Source organism: Rhododendron vialii, chromosome 12a (assembly GCF_030253575.1).
Source record: "Rhododendron vialii isolate Sample 1 chromosome 12a, ASM3025357v1".
Classification (NCBI taxonomy): domain Eukaryota; kingdom Viridiplantae; phylum Streptophyta; class Magnoliopsida; order Ericales; family Ericaceae; genus Rhododendron; species Rhododendron vialii.
The window spans coordinates 4451826-4464801 of record NC_080568.1 but is presented as its reverse complement, the minus strand read 5'-3'; the positions used below and the strand labels follow the sequence as shown (position 1 = coordinate 4464801).

At 37.9% G+C, this 12976-nt stretch overlaps 1 protein-coding gene and 1 long non-coding RNA gene across 5 annotated transcripts in view; both read right to left on the bottom strand.

Annotated features, from left to right (window-relative positions):
• LOC131311069 (uncharacterized) overlaps window positions 1-12976 on the bottom strand; it is a 91373-nt gene that overhangs the window by 32025 nt on the left and 46372 nt on the right. The gene's annotated exons all lie outside the window — the stretch shown is intronic.
• LOC131311065 (ultraviolet-B receptor UVR8) lies at window positions 3855-8977 on the bottom strand. Of its 4 annotated transcripts, none has more exons than XM_058338388.1 (7): window positions 8959-8977; window positions 7820-7861; window positions 7229-7499; window positions 6781-7130; window positions 5942-6343; window positions 5162-5549; window positions 3855-4388 (listed from the first exon to the last, which is right to left on the bottom strand). In XM_058338388.1, exons 3-7 carry the CDS (start codon window positions 7439-7441, stop codon window positions 4146-4148), a joined length of 1596 nt encoding a protein of 531 aa, XP_058194371.1. In that variant the 5' UTR covers window positions 7442-7499; window positions 7820-7861; window positions 8959-8977; the 3' UTR covers window positions 3855-4145. The 4 variants fall into 4 exon arrangements, with proteins under 4 accessions (XP_058194371.1, XP_058194370.1, XP_058194367.1 ...); XM_058338387.1 differs by lacking the exon at window positions 8959-8977 and adding an exon at window positions 8618-8918; XM_058338384.1 differs by lacking the exon at window positions 8959-8977 and adding an exon at window positions 8654-8918.

Sequence of the window (12976 nt, the reverse complement as noted above, 5' to 3'; positions counted from 1 at the left end):
CTACAAATGCATAGTACTCTCACGTCTCACAATCTCTCTGTTGCGGCTGCTCACTCTGATCCAAAAACCAAAACTCGAAGAGTTCCACATACAGGCCAAATGTCTTCTACTAATATCTTCTCCTTTTGTATATCCCACTTCGAATAGATTTCAATGGGAGGAGACTGTGAAGACTGCCTGACGATGATTTGCTGAAGTGAGGACTGAGTGATTGCTATATCTTTGTTTTCTATGAATGAAGCTCTTATATAAGAGAGAGAGAGAGAGAGTAGCAAGCTCACCCACCAAGTCAACAAAAACGACCTAGCCAGCAAGTCCAGAGTCTTGCGAATTTTTCACAATGTGATGAGGTCTATCCCTTCAAATGTTCTTTAAGAAGGGTAAGTGGGACGGAGGGAGTAAAAGTCAAAGTAACTTTTTTAACGATATGATTATGAACCCTCAAAGCGATTCATATCAAATTAAACATTTTAATCAAATTTATGGTCAATATTTGATAGAGAAAAGAGAATAAGGATCGGAGATAATTCGCACCTCACCTTTTTTTTTTTGAAATGAAGATTGATGTCATCGATATTGAAAGAGGATCCGATGATTGAATTACAGAAATTCAATACACTGAAGCAACAAAAGGGCATGCACCCGACACAAGTAGATAACTCCGTAAACAATCCCGGAAAGACAACTAAAACAAACACAACGACATACAGTATGTAATTGTCCATACGGCGGTGAATGTGAACCCCGTTCCGCTTAACTTTTTGTAAAAGTTAGTAGTAACATTTTTGTCCTTATTTAACTTTTTTTCGCGCTTGTTCGTTTTGCGCCAATTTTTTTTTGACTTTCCAAATTGTCTCGACGAGACAAATCAAAAAGTCAAAAAAAAATTGACGCAAAACTAAAAATTTTTAAAAAAAAATACAAACACGGACAAAACAATAAAAATCTCAAAAAGTCCAGAGAAACGGGTTATGGGCACGCTGCCATTTCTAGACATTACAATCCTCTGTGCAAATGATCTAGGGGGCATCTACCGAAAAGGCAGTCACTGCAACCTCTTGCCTCACAAAACGGAGGCCATCCGGTTTAATCCAAGGAGCTACTCTCCAAAAGAGCTCTGCTATCCGCATAGACGATTTGCAGAGAAATACACAGAGAAAAACGTGTTTGGCCCCATTTCGGATCCCGAAAAATTTTAGAAAATATCCATAAATTTTTGAATATTATTTTATGGGGCCCTGTAAAAAATAAGCTCCAGCAGATATCGGTAAGTATTACTTTTGGATTCGTAGGGGCGAACTGATAAAATAATATTCAAAAATTTATGGATATTTTTCTAGATTTTTTCGAGACCCGAAATGGGGCCAAACGCGTTTTTCTCTGCGTGGTTCTCTGCAAATCGTCTCTGCTATTAGAATTTTTGTATCCAAAAACGCCATCGTGGGCAGGCTCCTGGTGTGTGACAGCAGCCCCCCTCCCTCCGTGAATGGGTGACTTTAACAAGACTCACAACTAGACTTGTAACATGATTTGAATCCCATACTGTACCGGTCAATACGTATCAATATTAATCAAATCTGATACCCTACATCTGCAATTTCATTCCGGCTTGAATACAGGTCCATACCAATCGGTACCTGACCACTTTCAATTTAATTTTTCTTATTAATCAATGTATATTTTGTGCTAAATTCTCTGAAAGGGAAAAATAGCACGAATTGTAATAAATCCAAACGATACCCAGTATTTCACTGGCACCGTACTAGTAGAAAAATGGGTACTCTATCCAGTATGGTATTCAGAAACCTTGACTTGTAAACTCATAATTATGTCAGGAACGCTTAAAGAATTTGTCTCTCCAAGATAAGTTCTTAAATACTACCTCCATTCCACAATAATAGTCCCACTTTCTCTCTCTTACCTCTTTTCAAATCAAAAAATTAATTACTTCCGTGCATAATTTTTCAAAATTTTTTGCACTGTATTAAAGATCTTGATTAGTACTTTAATTTGGTACAAAAAAATTCAAAAAGTTATACACAAAAGTAGTTGATTTTTTGATTTAAAAAATAACACGACTTTTCATAGTGGACTCTCAATATAGAACGGAGGGAGTGCCGCTTTATAGAACTCTCTTTTGCTCAATGTATAAACAACACTCGTGCTTTGATTATGATGCAAGGTGTTGTCGGTGCCAAGACTTACACAACATCATACAGGGTGCCTGTAGTTGGCGTCCTCTCATGGTGGTAGCACAATTGTATTTTTCTCTAATAATAAAATTTCTACGCTTCCTAAAAGAAAAAAAAAACAACATACCCTCAAATTGGTTGAAAGACAGATATCAACTTTTTTTTTTGGCAACACAAATTTTATTAAGAAACTTGATAAATGGTACATCAAGTTGGGGGAGAGGAATTCAACAAAGAGTTAGATGAAAAAATAACAAAAAACCTCATGGGACAAAGCCCAAACGCACCCAAAGGGCCAGGTCCCAAACAATACATCCTGAAACCACATGAGCATGGCCCAAACCTAACCCTAATCCCACTCCCTCATAGGCTCATCCACCGCCATCAACAGTTCAGCACTGCCGCCAACATCACGCAACCACCAACACCAGCAGCCTCCACCAACCACAACCCCCACCACCAAATCCACCACCTCAAACAGAACCATTCCCTCTGCTGCAACCAGGCCATGAATAGACAACTCAAATGCCACCGCGAACCCTGCGAACAACCGAATCTCAGGAGAGACCGCCGAGGAGCCGCCAATTCGGACCTCACAAACGGAATGAGACGCTGGCACTTCCATACGCCGCTACAGGGCCATCGAACGCCTCCCTCACCCGATCTCCCATGACTAACCACCAGATATCAACTTGTGCCGCTAAAATTTTTGGGCTTTTTCTTGTTTTATTCTTATTCATATTTTTTTCGCATTGGTTAATTTTACACAACTTTTGTAGATTATTGATTCGTAAGACAATTCGGAAAATTAAAAAAAATTATGAATTTTACCCAAATATTTTTTGAAATATCCAAGATAAAGCCCAAAAAGCTAGAACAGGAAAAATTCCAAACAGCCCTTAGCAGAACTGAAATATATTTATTTTTTGTTTGGAAACCAAGTCTGAAAATCGATGAATCATCGCCCAAATAGATAGAATCAAATCTGGTACCCTACATCTGCAATTTCATTCTGGCTTGAATACAGGTCCATACCAATCGGTACCTGACCACTTTCAAATTAATCTCTTATAAATCAATGTATATTTTGTGCTAAATTCTCTAATAGGGAAAAATAGCACGAATTGTAATAAATCCAAACGATACCCAGTATTTCACAAGCACTGTACTAGTAGAAAAATCGGTACTGTATCCAGTACGATATTTAGAAATCTTGACTTGTAAACTCATAATTATGTCAGAAACGCTTAAAGAATTTGACCCTCCAAGATAAGTTCTTAAATACCGCTTGGTATTAGAACTCTCTTTTGCTCAATGTGTAAACAACACTCGTGCTTTGATTATAGATGAGCCTTGTTGAAAATGTCAAAAGTCTAGACGAGGAAATAGATGGATGAGCCTTGTTGAAAATGTCAAAAGTCTAGACGAGGAAATAGGCCTACGAACCGGTGATCAAAATCCGGTGACACAGAATCATACTGACCAACCTTAAGTCACATAATGCACATGCACCGGAGGCGCGAGCACGATGATTGAGAGCGAGAGCTATGCCGAAGGATAATGTGGCTTAGGACCAAGCAACAATCAATCACCAGGCAAACATGGAAAAACTGATGTACGGAGTCCTGTTCTTTTTTCTTTAACCCTTATTTCATGTCATTGTTTTTCCTTGAAGCACACTTGCATTTTTGACGAATCCGGTCAATACATTTTAAGTTAAATTAAATGAACACTTGACAAATGCATCAGACCTATTTACTTCTTGAGGCCCAAGAGCTAACATTTTTTTTTTGGGTAAGTTAAATAATATTGCATCATTTGCTCAGGGCCTCTCCTACCTAGAATCTTCACAACCTTCTGTTTTCCTATTTACAGAATAAACATTGAAATATGAACACCAAATGCAAAAGCATGCTGACTAAAATGATTCTGATGATGATGATAATTGATGGGCTAATTGAGATCAACATCGACCCGCTCGGGGTTTCCCCTTTCGGTCTGGTTTGCGGCAAGTTCTACGCCCAGCTGACCTTTGTCACCGGCACCAAATGCGTATAGCTTACCAGACTCAGTGAGCGCAAAAGTGTGGGCATTCCAGTATATGGAGTTTGTGAGGCTAATCTGTACCACACGCTCCTTCACCTGCTTTAGCGATGTTACTATTTCTGGGCTAAGCACATTTGTGTGCCTATTTCCCTGAAAGAAAAAGGCAACACCGTAAAAAGAATACCTCGACGAGTTAGTTGTTGCTAAATTAGAGAGGCTAGAAGAACACACACACACACGCACACTGCTCTCTCTCCCTTCGACACACGCAACAGTACTACAAACCGATAAAAGAGGAAACATCAACAATAATGCACAGCGGGATGATATGTACAGTCCAATCTGCAAGCACATTGCATTGCATATAGGCTGCCATGTCTTCATGAGCTCACAAAGAATTCACAAGCAGATCATACTCTAATACTCTAATGTAGTGATCATGTCATCACTCATAAGACTTGCAGGGCCTATTTGATTAGCTAGATTAGACCGGGATTGGATTGCCAATCCCGGGGAACCATATTGCCAGCGTTTGAATGCAACAATTAGGGGAGATACATGTCAGTTAGGTAACAATCCAAAACACTAGATATACAATACACTGGATAGTCTGGGACGTGCTGGGTTACTCATCCTATGGGACAACACATCCCGTTGCTATTAAACATGGCCATTAGGTACTTGAAGCCTAGACATGCAACAACAGAAAGAACTAATACGGGAAAGCATGCTGTGCATTAATCACAAAACAAAACAAACTTCTTATTTTGCCCGTAGAAGATTATGTCAACGAGTTATCAAGAAATCTAATTCATTACTATTTGCTAAGACGGATGTAACACAAGACCTTATATAGGATTAACTAATCAGAGACTAGAAGAACATAATTCAGGACCACAAAACAATGCAGGAGAAAGTAATACCTGGCCATCAGTGCCACCAGTGTTATGTCCAAGGCTGGATGATTCTCCACATCCAAATGAATATACGTCACCTTTTTCCGACACCACAAAGGTGGTGTAATCCCCAGTAGCAACATGAACAGCTTTGATCTCGCTCAATGCCTCCACCACCTTGGGAACCGATTCACAGTCTTCGTTCCCATGTCCCAAGCATCCATAACGACCCCAACCCCAGGTGCATACCCTTCCGTCTTTCCCCACCACAGCAGCATGCCAAGCACCGGCTGCAACAACTACAGGCTGAAGATTCAAAGTCTGAAACTGCTCAATCAATCTTGGGTATTTCTCATCGGTTCTTACGCCATGTCCAAGCTTCCCGCCCAACCCACATCCCACAGAGTAAACTGACCTGATATGCCATCAAAACAACATAAATATCTGAGTTATGTACGATAGTAATTTGCAGTAACTTGTTCAATTGTAAACAGGTTGTGCCTAATTTCATCCATGAGGCTGATATTTGGAAAAATTAAATCGACACCCAAACATCTTTAAAATGGTGGAAAGCAAGAAAAGAGAGTAGGAATGAAGTTAAAAAAACTGACCAACGACTGTTACAGAGAAAGAAAAAGGAAAAAATGGCCATTAAGAGTTTAAGACCATAAGATTAAGTTATTGTCAAATAGGAAATCTTTCCCTTGTTCAACCGATTTCAAATTGCTTTCATCGCTCTTGGCACAGAGAATGAAGCATTATATTTGGAAACTCTTGTCAGAGTCAAGAGATGAACAAGAATCTCACATGCCACTAGGATGACAAGCCAAAGCAAGAAGGTAACAATAGCCAGCTGCAATCTGAACCACCTGTACATCTGCTAATGCCCCCATTAAAGGATGCGGTTCAAGATCATTAGGCTCCGTTTGGTGACCGAGTCTACTATCATTGCCCCAAGAAAATGTATAGACCCTTCCTTCTCTTGACAAGACAGCAGTGAAGAAATTTCCAATCGCAGCTTGCACCACAAATATATCCTTGAGAGACTCTACCAGTTGGGGGGAGGTAACTAGTTTACTTCCTTGAGCCCCATACTCGGCTTCCCCAAACGAGTCTTTTCCCAAAGCATAAACCCGCCCAGCATCACTAATCAGCATTGTCCGGCCAGCCCCAGCAGCTGCTTGAATAATTCGAATTCCTTGAAGAGATCTGCAACAGAAAGGTGTTCCGATTAAATTTCCCCTGATATGAACCGTGCCCAATATTCATGTTGGGTAATGCAGTAGAACTTTTGGACAGAAATCTCACGCAGAATGATGAGGTCTTCTCTTGTTGTTTTTTTTTTTTTTGGTAACTATTTTTCTTTTTTCATGTGTGTTACCTCCATTTCAAACTAGAATACCCCTTATTATCGCGCATAATTTTGGAAAAAGCCACTCCACATTTCCACATAAATTTCTGTTCGAGGATATTCCATTCTTGCTTGTATACCCACCCATTATTGCCCTTAAGTAACTTTGGAAGATGTCACTGCCACATCATTCCACATGAGTTTTCTATACAAAATTTCTGTTTTTGGATCAATTTCATTCTTGCTTCTATATTAATCAACTCTACAATTACACCAATTACACAAACTTAGTGACCTGATTTGACGAGGCCGCCACTCCTCTTCCGTAGTGCCATGTCCGAGCTGTCCAGAGCTGTTAGACCCAAATGAGAAAACAGCTCCATTCGAAGTTACAGCAATACTATGACCTGGCCCTGCAATTGCTTGCGATTTCTCTCTCCTTGAGCAAGCTTCTCCAGCCAGTAAGAATCTCAGGACCAGTTTCCAAGAGCCCCCACACCTTTCTTTCAAATCTATCCGTTCTACTTCTGTCATTGGCTTAAAAATAGCCCTTTTCTGACACATATCAAGAGCAGCAAGCTCTGATAACGACAACCCATGGTCAGGGGCAAAGTGGGCAGGCTGCCTAAAAAAGGAACAAGTTGCCTACAGAAACACCATTACAATTCAATCAGCAGCATTATCAATTCTTAGTAACAGAAAAGAGGTCCATCACCCAAATACAAAGAAGACAGGATACTTGCCTCTAGTCTTGCGAGATCATGTGGGTCCAAATTACACGCGGTAAGGACATGAAGGACAATGGAGGGGTTGGCAGATAATGGGAACTCCCCAGGACTCGAGTCCCCAAAGCAATGCCGTTGCAGTCGTTGAAATGTAGCGACTATAGTAGCAATTGGTTGTTCAGGGATGTTATGATATTGAATAGTTGGGGTTCCGCTCGTTGATGCGTCCATGGGCACCGCTTAAATGTGCAGTGCCCAAACTAGGCAAATGAGGAAAAGATCCAAAATGCTGAAATTCAAGCGTAAAAATCACCACATTGAGTCAAATGATGGACATTATAGAATATATGCAGTGTCTGGTTCGCCAGAATTTGACTGTTCATTCTTTTTGAATGCTCATTCTCACGTTTGTTTCATAAAGAAAAGTGACAATGAATATTACAAATGCAATCATCATTGACCGATTCAGCTGCCATTCCAATGGAAGGCCAAGGAAGGACCCTTTTCAACAATCACTCCAGCAAACCAAACACTACCTTAGTATTTAGACTTCCAATTTCTTTCTGACTAATTGAAGGTACAAGTGAGAATCGGTGCAGAAGTATCTACCTTAAATTATATGAACTGGTCAGAGAATTTCAGCAATAGCACCTACACACAAAGTACACTACATCAACCCACATATTATGGAACCCAAAGTGAAAAAAAAAAAAAAAACTGTGGATCAACATTAGAGAATTGTCTTCATTAAGCATAAGAGGCATGCAATGTAGAATCATCAGATGAATCAGAAAATGATGCACTAAACTGATCAGAAGCTAAAATTGATTCAAACCAAGGAATTGAGAGTTCTTCAAACAGAAAAACAGATACTTTCTTGATTCAATGATCAGAGATGATGTTGGGGAGAAACAGAAGCAACCCAATTCAGACAATCCAAATCAAGAGGGCAAAAATGAATCAAGGATGGTCAAAGAAAGTTATTGACTTCCAAATATGATCAAACAAGTAGATGGAACTGAGAAGCAATAGATAGACCAGAAATGAAGAAAACTATCACATGGAGAAATACTAGTCCTTCAACTACGGATATTCCACACCCAAAAAGGAAACGTTTCTCCACTGCAAAATAAATGCATCGATTCACACACACAGCAATTGAAAAACCCATAATTCAGAATCAACAGACCAAAACAAAGCAATCGGATTCAAACCCAGAACAGGGATTACAATTGCTAAAGAATTCTTCACAAAAAGGCATGATCTTTTGATTTGCTAAAGATCAAAGGATAATCAGACCATCGGTATAATCATCAGATGACACCACAAGGGATAAATCAAGAGAAAAACTGAAATTTGTCATAAACTAGAAGCCAACAAGAAAATTGCAAACTGTTGAATCTGTACATTATGATTGTTACAGATCGAGAACAAAGATTATACATGCCATAGAAACCCGGGATTGATCAAAACCCATGTGGGAAATCCGTCAGTTATCACAACCAAAAGGTAACAACTTCGATTAAATTGCAGAGTTTTAAGGAAAGGGTATCTGATAAAAGTTTTATCCCAGACGATTGTTTATCCGGGAAATATATGATGCATAGGGGTAGAAAAAGAAGGATGGTTGATGGGATGTTTAGGAGAGAGAGAGAGAGAGAGAGAGAGAGAGAGAGAGAGGATTTTAATGCTTTTGTTGGAGTGAATGAAATGAAAGATGATATTTTTGGGCTTATATATGTATTTACCGTGAATTGGGTGGCTCTCTTCTGTACGTTTTCTCGAGGAATTACGGGCAAGATGAGGTGTCTCTTAGGTGGGTAATGAAAAGGAAGGCGATGAGCTTATTGCCTACACATGCCATCCTGTATGTGCTACATGTACTCTCTCCGTCTCTTTCTAAGTAGAAATTCGGTGTCAGGTAGGTATATGCCACGTGGTATTCGCTCAGCACATCGCTGTCCAATACACTTTTGAATGACTCAGATTAAAATATTCTCTCTTCTCTCATCCTAACACTTTCTTCTTTTTCTCTCTCCAAATCCGAGCTGTCCAAAAACACAATAAACGGCTCAGATGCGCCGAGTGGGCATCACTTGGAACCCACCCGGCACTGAAATTTTTACCATTTTTAAGTGTTTACTATGGTTATGCATGTCATTTGTAATTGTTTATATTTTTCAATGTATATCAGTAAAAATATGCAATAAGTATCTTTTTGATAGGCCTCAATTATTTTTATAAGACAATAATTTTAAAAACATAAAACATAATATATGTCAAGAGATATAAATCAATGAATATGAAACGCAGAATCATAACAGACACTTAAAAAAGAACACAAGGTATAATACCTTATTTGAGTGATTTGTTCCAGATGAGCCATTAAAAATTGAAGTGTATTGAAAATCGGACCAGCAAACGAACCGTAAAAAGTATCGGAAGGATGGTTTGACTGGTTTAATTGCGGAGTAACTCAGAACTGAACCATGTTGTCATAACTTATCACCGTAACCCGAACCAATTCAACTTTTAGAATTAGCTGAGTAGATTTTTAGGGAAAAAAATGACTTTAATGTAACTATGAGAAGATCTCGGTGGACTGGTGGAGCGTTACATCGCGTAATTCATTAGCGCATTATTGGAACCATATTCTAAAATGACACGAAAATGAATCCTAAACCCTGAATTATGTGTGGTAAAACCCTGATCTCCGTTTTGTAAGTGCCGCTGGAGCGTTTATCAATACAATCTTCTCACTTTTTTTAAAAAAAAAAAAAGGTCCATCAAATAATAGGGTTCAAATTAAATTCGACTTTTTTTTTTGTGGAAAATTTTAATTTAATTTCGAAGTTTAGCATTTACCTATAACTTGTTCAAACACTCTATTAAAATAGATCGTGAGATGAGTAAGAGTACCATAGTTTTTGGCTTTACTTCTATAAATTTATATGTAGTTGAGTTTTAGCTGAACTAAAACAACTAAGGAGCTCCAAAAACTTTTCATTTTTATCTTTGAACGAAACAGTGGACTTTGGGTTGGTGTTGTGCAGTAAGGTGCACAACACTGTACTATGCACCTCTGAGCCGTTGGATCGTGCATCCGATGGCTCGGATCTCATCTCGGCAACCAACGATCGAGAGTCATTCATTGCCGAGATAAGATCCAAGCCGTCGGATGCACGATCCAACAGCTTGGAGGTGTTCAGTATAGTGCTGCGCACACCACTGTACATCACCATTCCCCAATTCATGGTCACCTACGCATCATTTCTAACAAAAGAATTGGTTAATCAGAAGAGTTGTTTTCTTTATTGGTTTCTTGCCAACATTTTCTATTGGGTCTCAGGTTGCTTTTGTTTGCCCTTGTCCCTTTAATCTTTGTATCATTTTCAAAAATTAATAAATTCTTTTTGCCGAGAAAAAAATTGTTTTGCATTCAATTTTTCTTTACAAGTAAGATCAACTAAGGGTAATATTCTCTTCTGAATACGTTGGAAGACTTATTTGCATATCTATTTCATTTTTTCTCTAAATTAATATGTTACGTTTCATGTTCTAAAAAAAAACAGAAGAGGCTAACTGAGCTGCTCAAAAGAGATGTTCAGTTTTTTTTTTTCCTTTTAATATTGGAACGACTTTCCTAATCTACTTGATTGTCCTTTTTATTGTTTTTTTGAGATTTTTATAAAGAATTTTGTTCCTTCTTTTAAAACTTTAAAACCTTTTTGAATTCCCAAATATATTTTAATTTTAAAAAAAATGCTCAAAAGAGGTCTGATTGGTGGTAACGTAATCAATCAAATCTAACCAACATCACTGATGCACTAAAAAAATGGAATTGGTGTGAACTTATACTAAAATTAAATGTCCATGACATTATTCAATGATCCAAATACCTTCAACAATTGGAAGTGTACGCAGACAAGTATTTTGGAAATAATAAAACTGAAATTCTGATTCGTTAATTAAAAAGAGTTTTTTAGTAAAAACTATTAAGAATATATAATGTGGGGAGTAGACCCCAGAATAATATGAATTCTTTGGATATTCCAACACGAATATAGGAGAAATGCTACAGTACACATCCTTATGTGGGTATATAGAGTATGATCCTTGAATCGTGTCAAATTCATAATATTCGACATACGAATTCTCAACATCAGTATAACAATGCCAAGAGGCATTTAGCCAACGCTATAAGGAGTGGACTTTAGGTGGGTCCACGAGAAAGGAGGTTAGACTCTTTTTCCAATGTGCTAATCTAATTATTTTAACAATGCTTGCTTTCGCCAATAAAAACAAAAAAAATTATCTGTGTAGCAATTCATAGTATTTGTATAGAAACTTACCACATTTGTTAAAAAATCATCGTATCGAGATAATTATCTATAACATTAGAATGTTGTGAAGTTAAGCTCGATGTTATCAATTTATGAATTTTTTTTGAGAAAGTTATGAATTCGATATTAATTAATCGTATGAACTAGTTTGCAAAATTTTATGAATTCAAGGTGATTCAATGGGCAGCGTACCATCAAATGAAACTGTGTTTCAAACCACATCTTTTAGGTTCAGTTTGGATGACGAGAATCTTGGGGATTAAAATGAGAATTAGATCATGACATGTATATCCCGTTAATTCCTATGTTTGGAATAGACTGGAACAAGAATATGATTCCTGATGACATATTCCACATGAAATCACATTTCCAGACTAAATGGAATCCCTCCCTTACCCTGTTACCCATGGTAATCTCAAATATATTTCTCCCTCAATCCTTAAATTAAGGATGTTGACTCTAGTAAATTTCTAAAATAATTATTTCCTGAATAAGATTACTTCAATTAAGCCGAACACCGAAGTGGAATTACTTCAGATGTCGAATTACTAGGAATTTAATTTTTGATAATTATATCTCATTTCCCCTTAAGATTCCGACCTTAATACCAAGGCCCTATTTGATAAGAGGGATTGGATTAGATGGGATTGTGGTTAAGGAATTATTACTGAGGGGACTGTTTGGGAGTATAGTCCCTCATATCCCAAGTTTGTCTCTGGATGAGATTAAACAACGGACAAGGTAAATCCCGTGTGTCTTACATTTGTTTTGAATAGCGCTTGACAGGATTAATGGCTCAATTATCCATATTGTCCCTAGTGCAATTTATAAATAAGTGATTTTATTTGAACCCAAAAAATTATCTCTAACCTTGACTACTCTTTTATTGGTTCTTTTGAATAGATGGCCCCATTATATATACAACCACAGTTAGGTAGGAATAGAAAAAATAAAACTCCAAAAGAAAAAACATCCAATACACACCATGTCTGTATATGTTTGCTTACGACGAAAGATGGTACTCCTAGATGTTTAGCCCGAAGCGTAGGGCCTTCTAGTCATTTTTAGAATGACTCGGTAAGACCGAGATCGTACCACAAGGAGCTCGAATATAGCTAATTCGAATTGTAGGCTTTATGTGAGGTTTGTGGCGTTTAGACGATCAATTGTCGGTTTTGCTTTTAAAGTGGAAATACTCTAATGAAAAGACTAGAAATGAGGTTTCAAACTTGATAAAAAGGCGGCAAGGCCTAGGGGGTCAAACCACCTATGACTTAGCCGTTTAACTGTTTCTTTCTAACAACTCAAGGTCAAGACGTAAACAATCTTGAACCCGAAGCACTCAACATTAAAAGTCAAGCATAACCATGGATTTAGTTCAGAAATAGCTTAATCTTGTTTAGTAAATACTTAATTCAAACAC

Bases quoted from the DNA above. Each gene is read 5' to 3' on its own strand.
- LOC131311065 (XM_058338388.1), bottom strand. From the start codon at position 7,441: ATGGACGCATCAACGAGCGGAACCCCAACTATTCAATATCATAACATC. The intron at 7,131-7,228 runs GCAAGTATCCTG...GTGTTTCTGTAG, and splicing joins ATGATCTCGCAAGACTAGAG to GCAACTTGTTCCTTTTTTAG. The intron at 6,344-6,780 runs GTCACTAAGTTT...TTTCTGTTGCAG, and splicing joins TGGCGGCCTCGTCAAATCAG to ATCTCTTCAAGGAATTCGAA.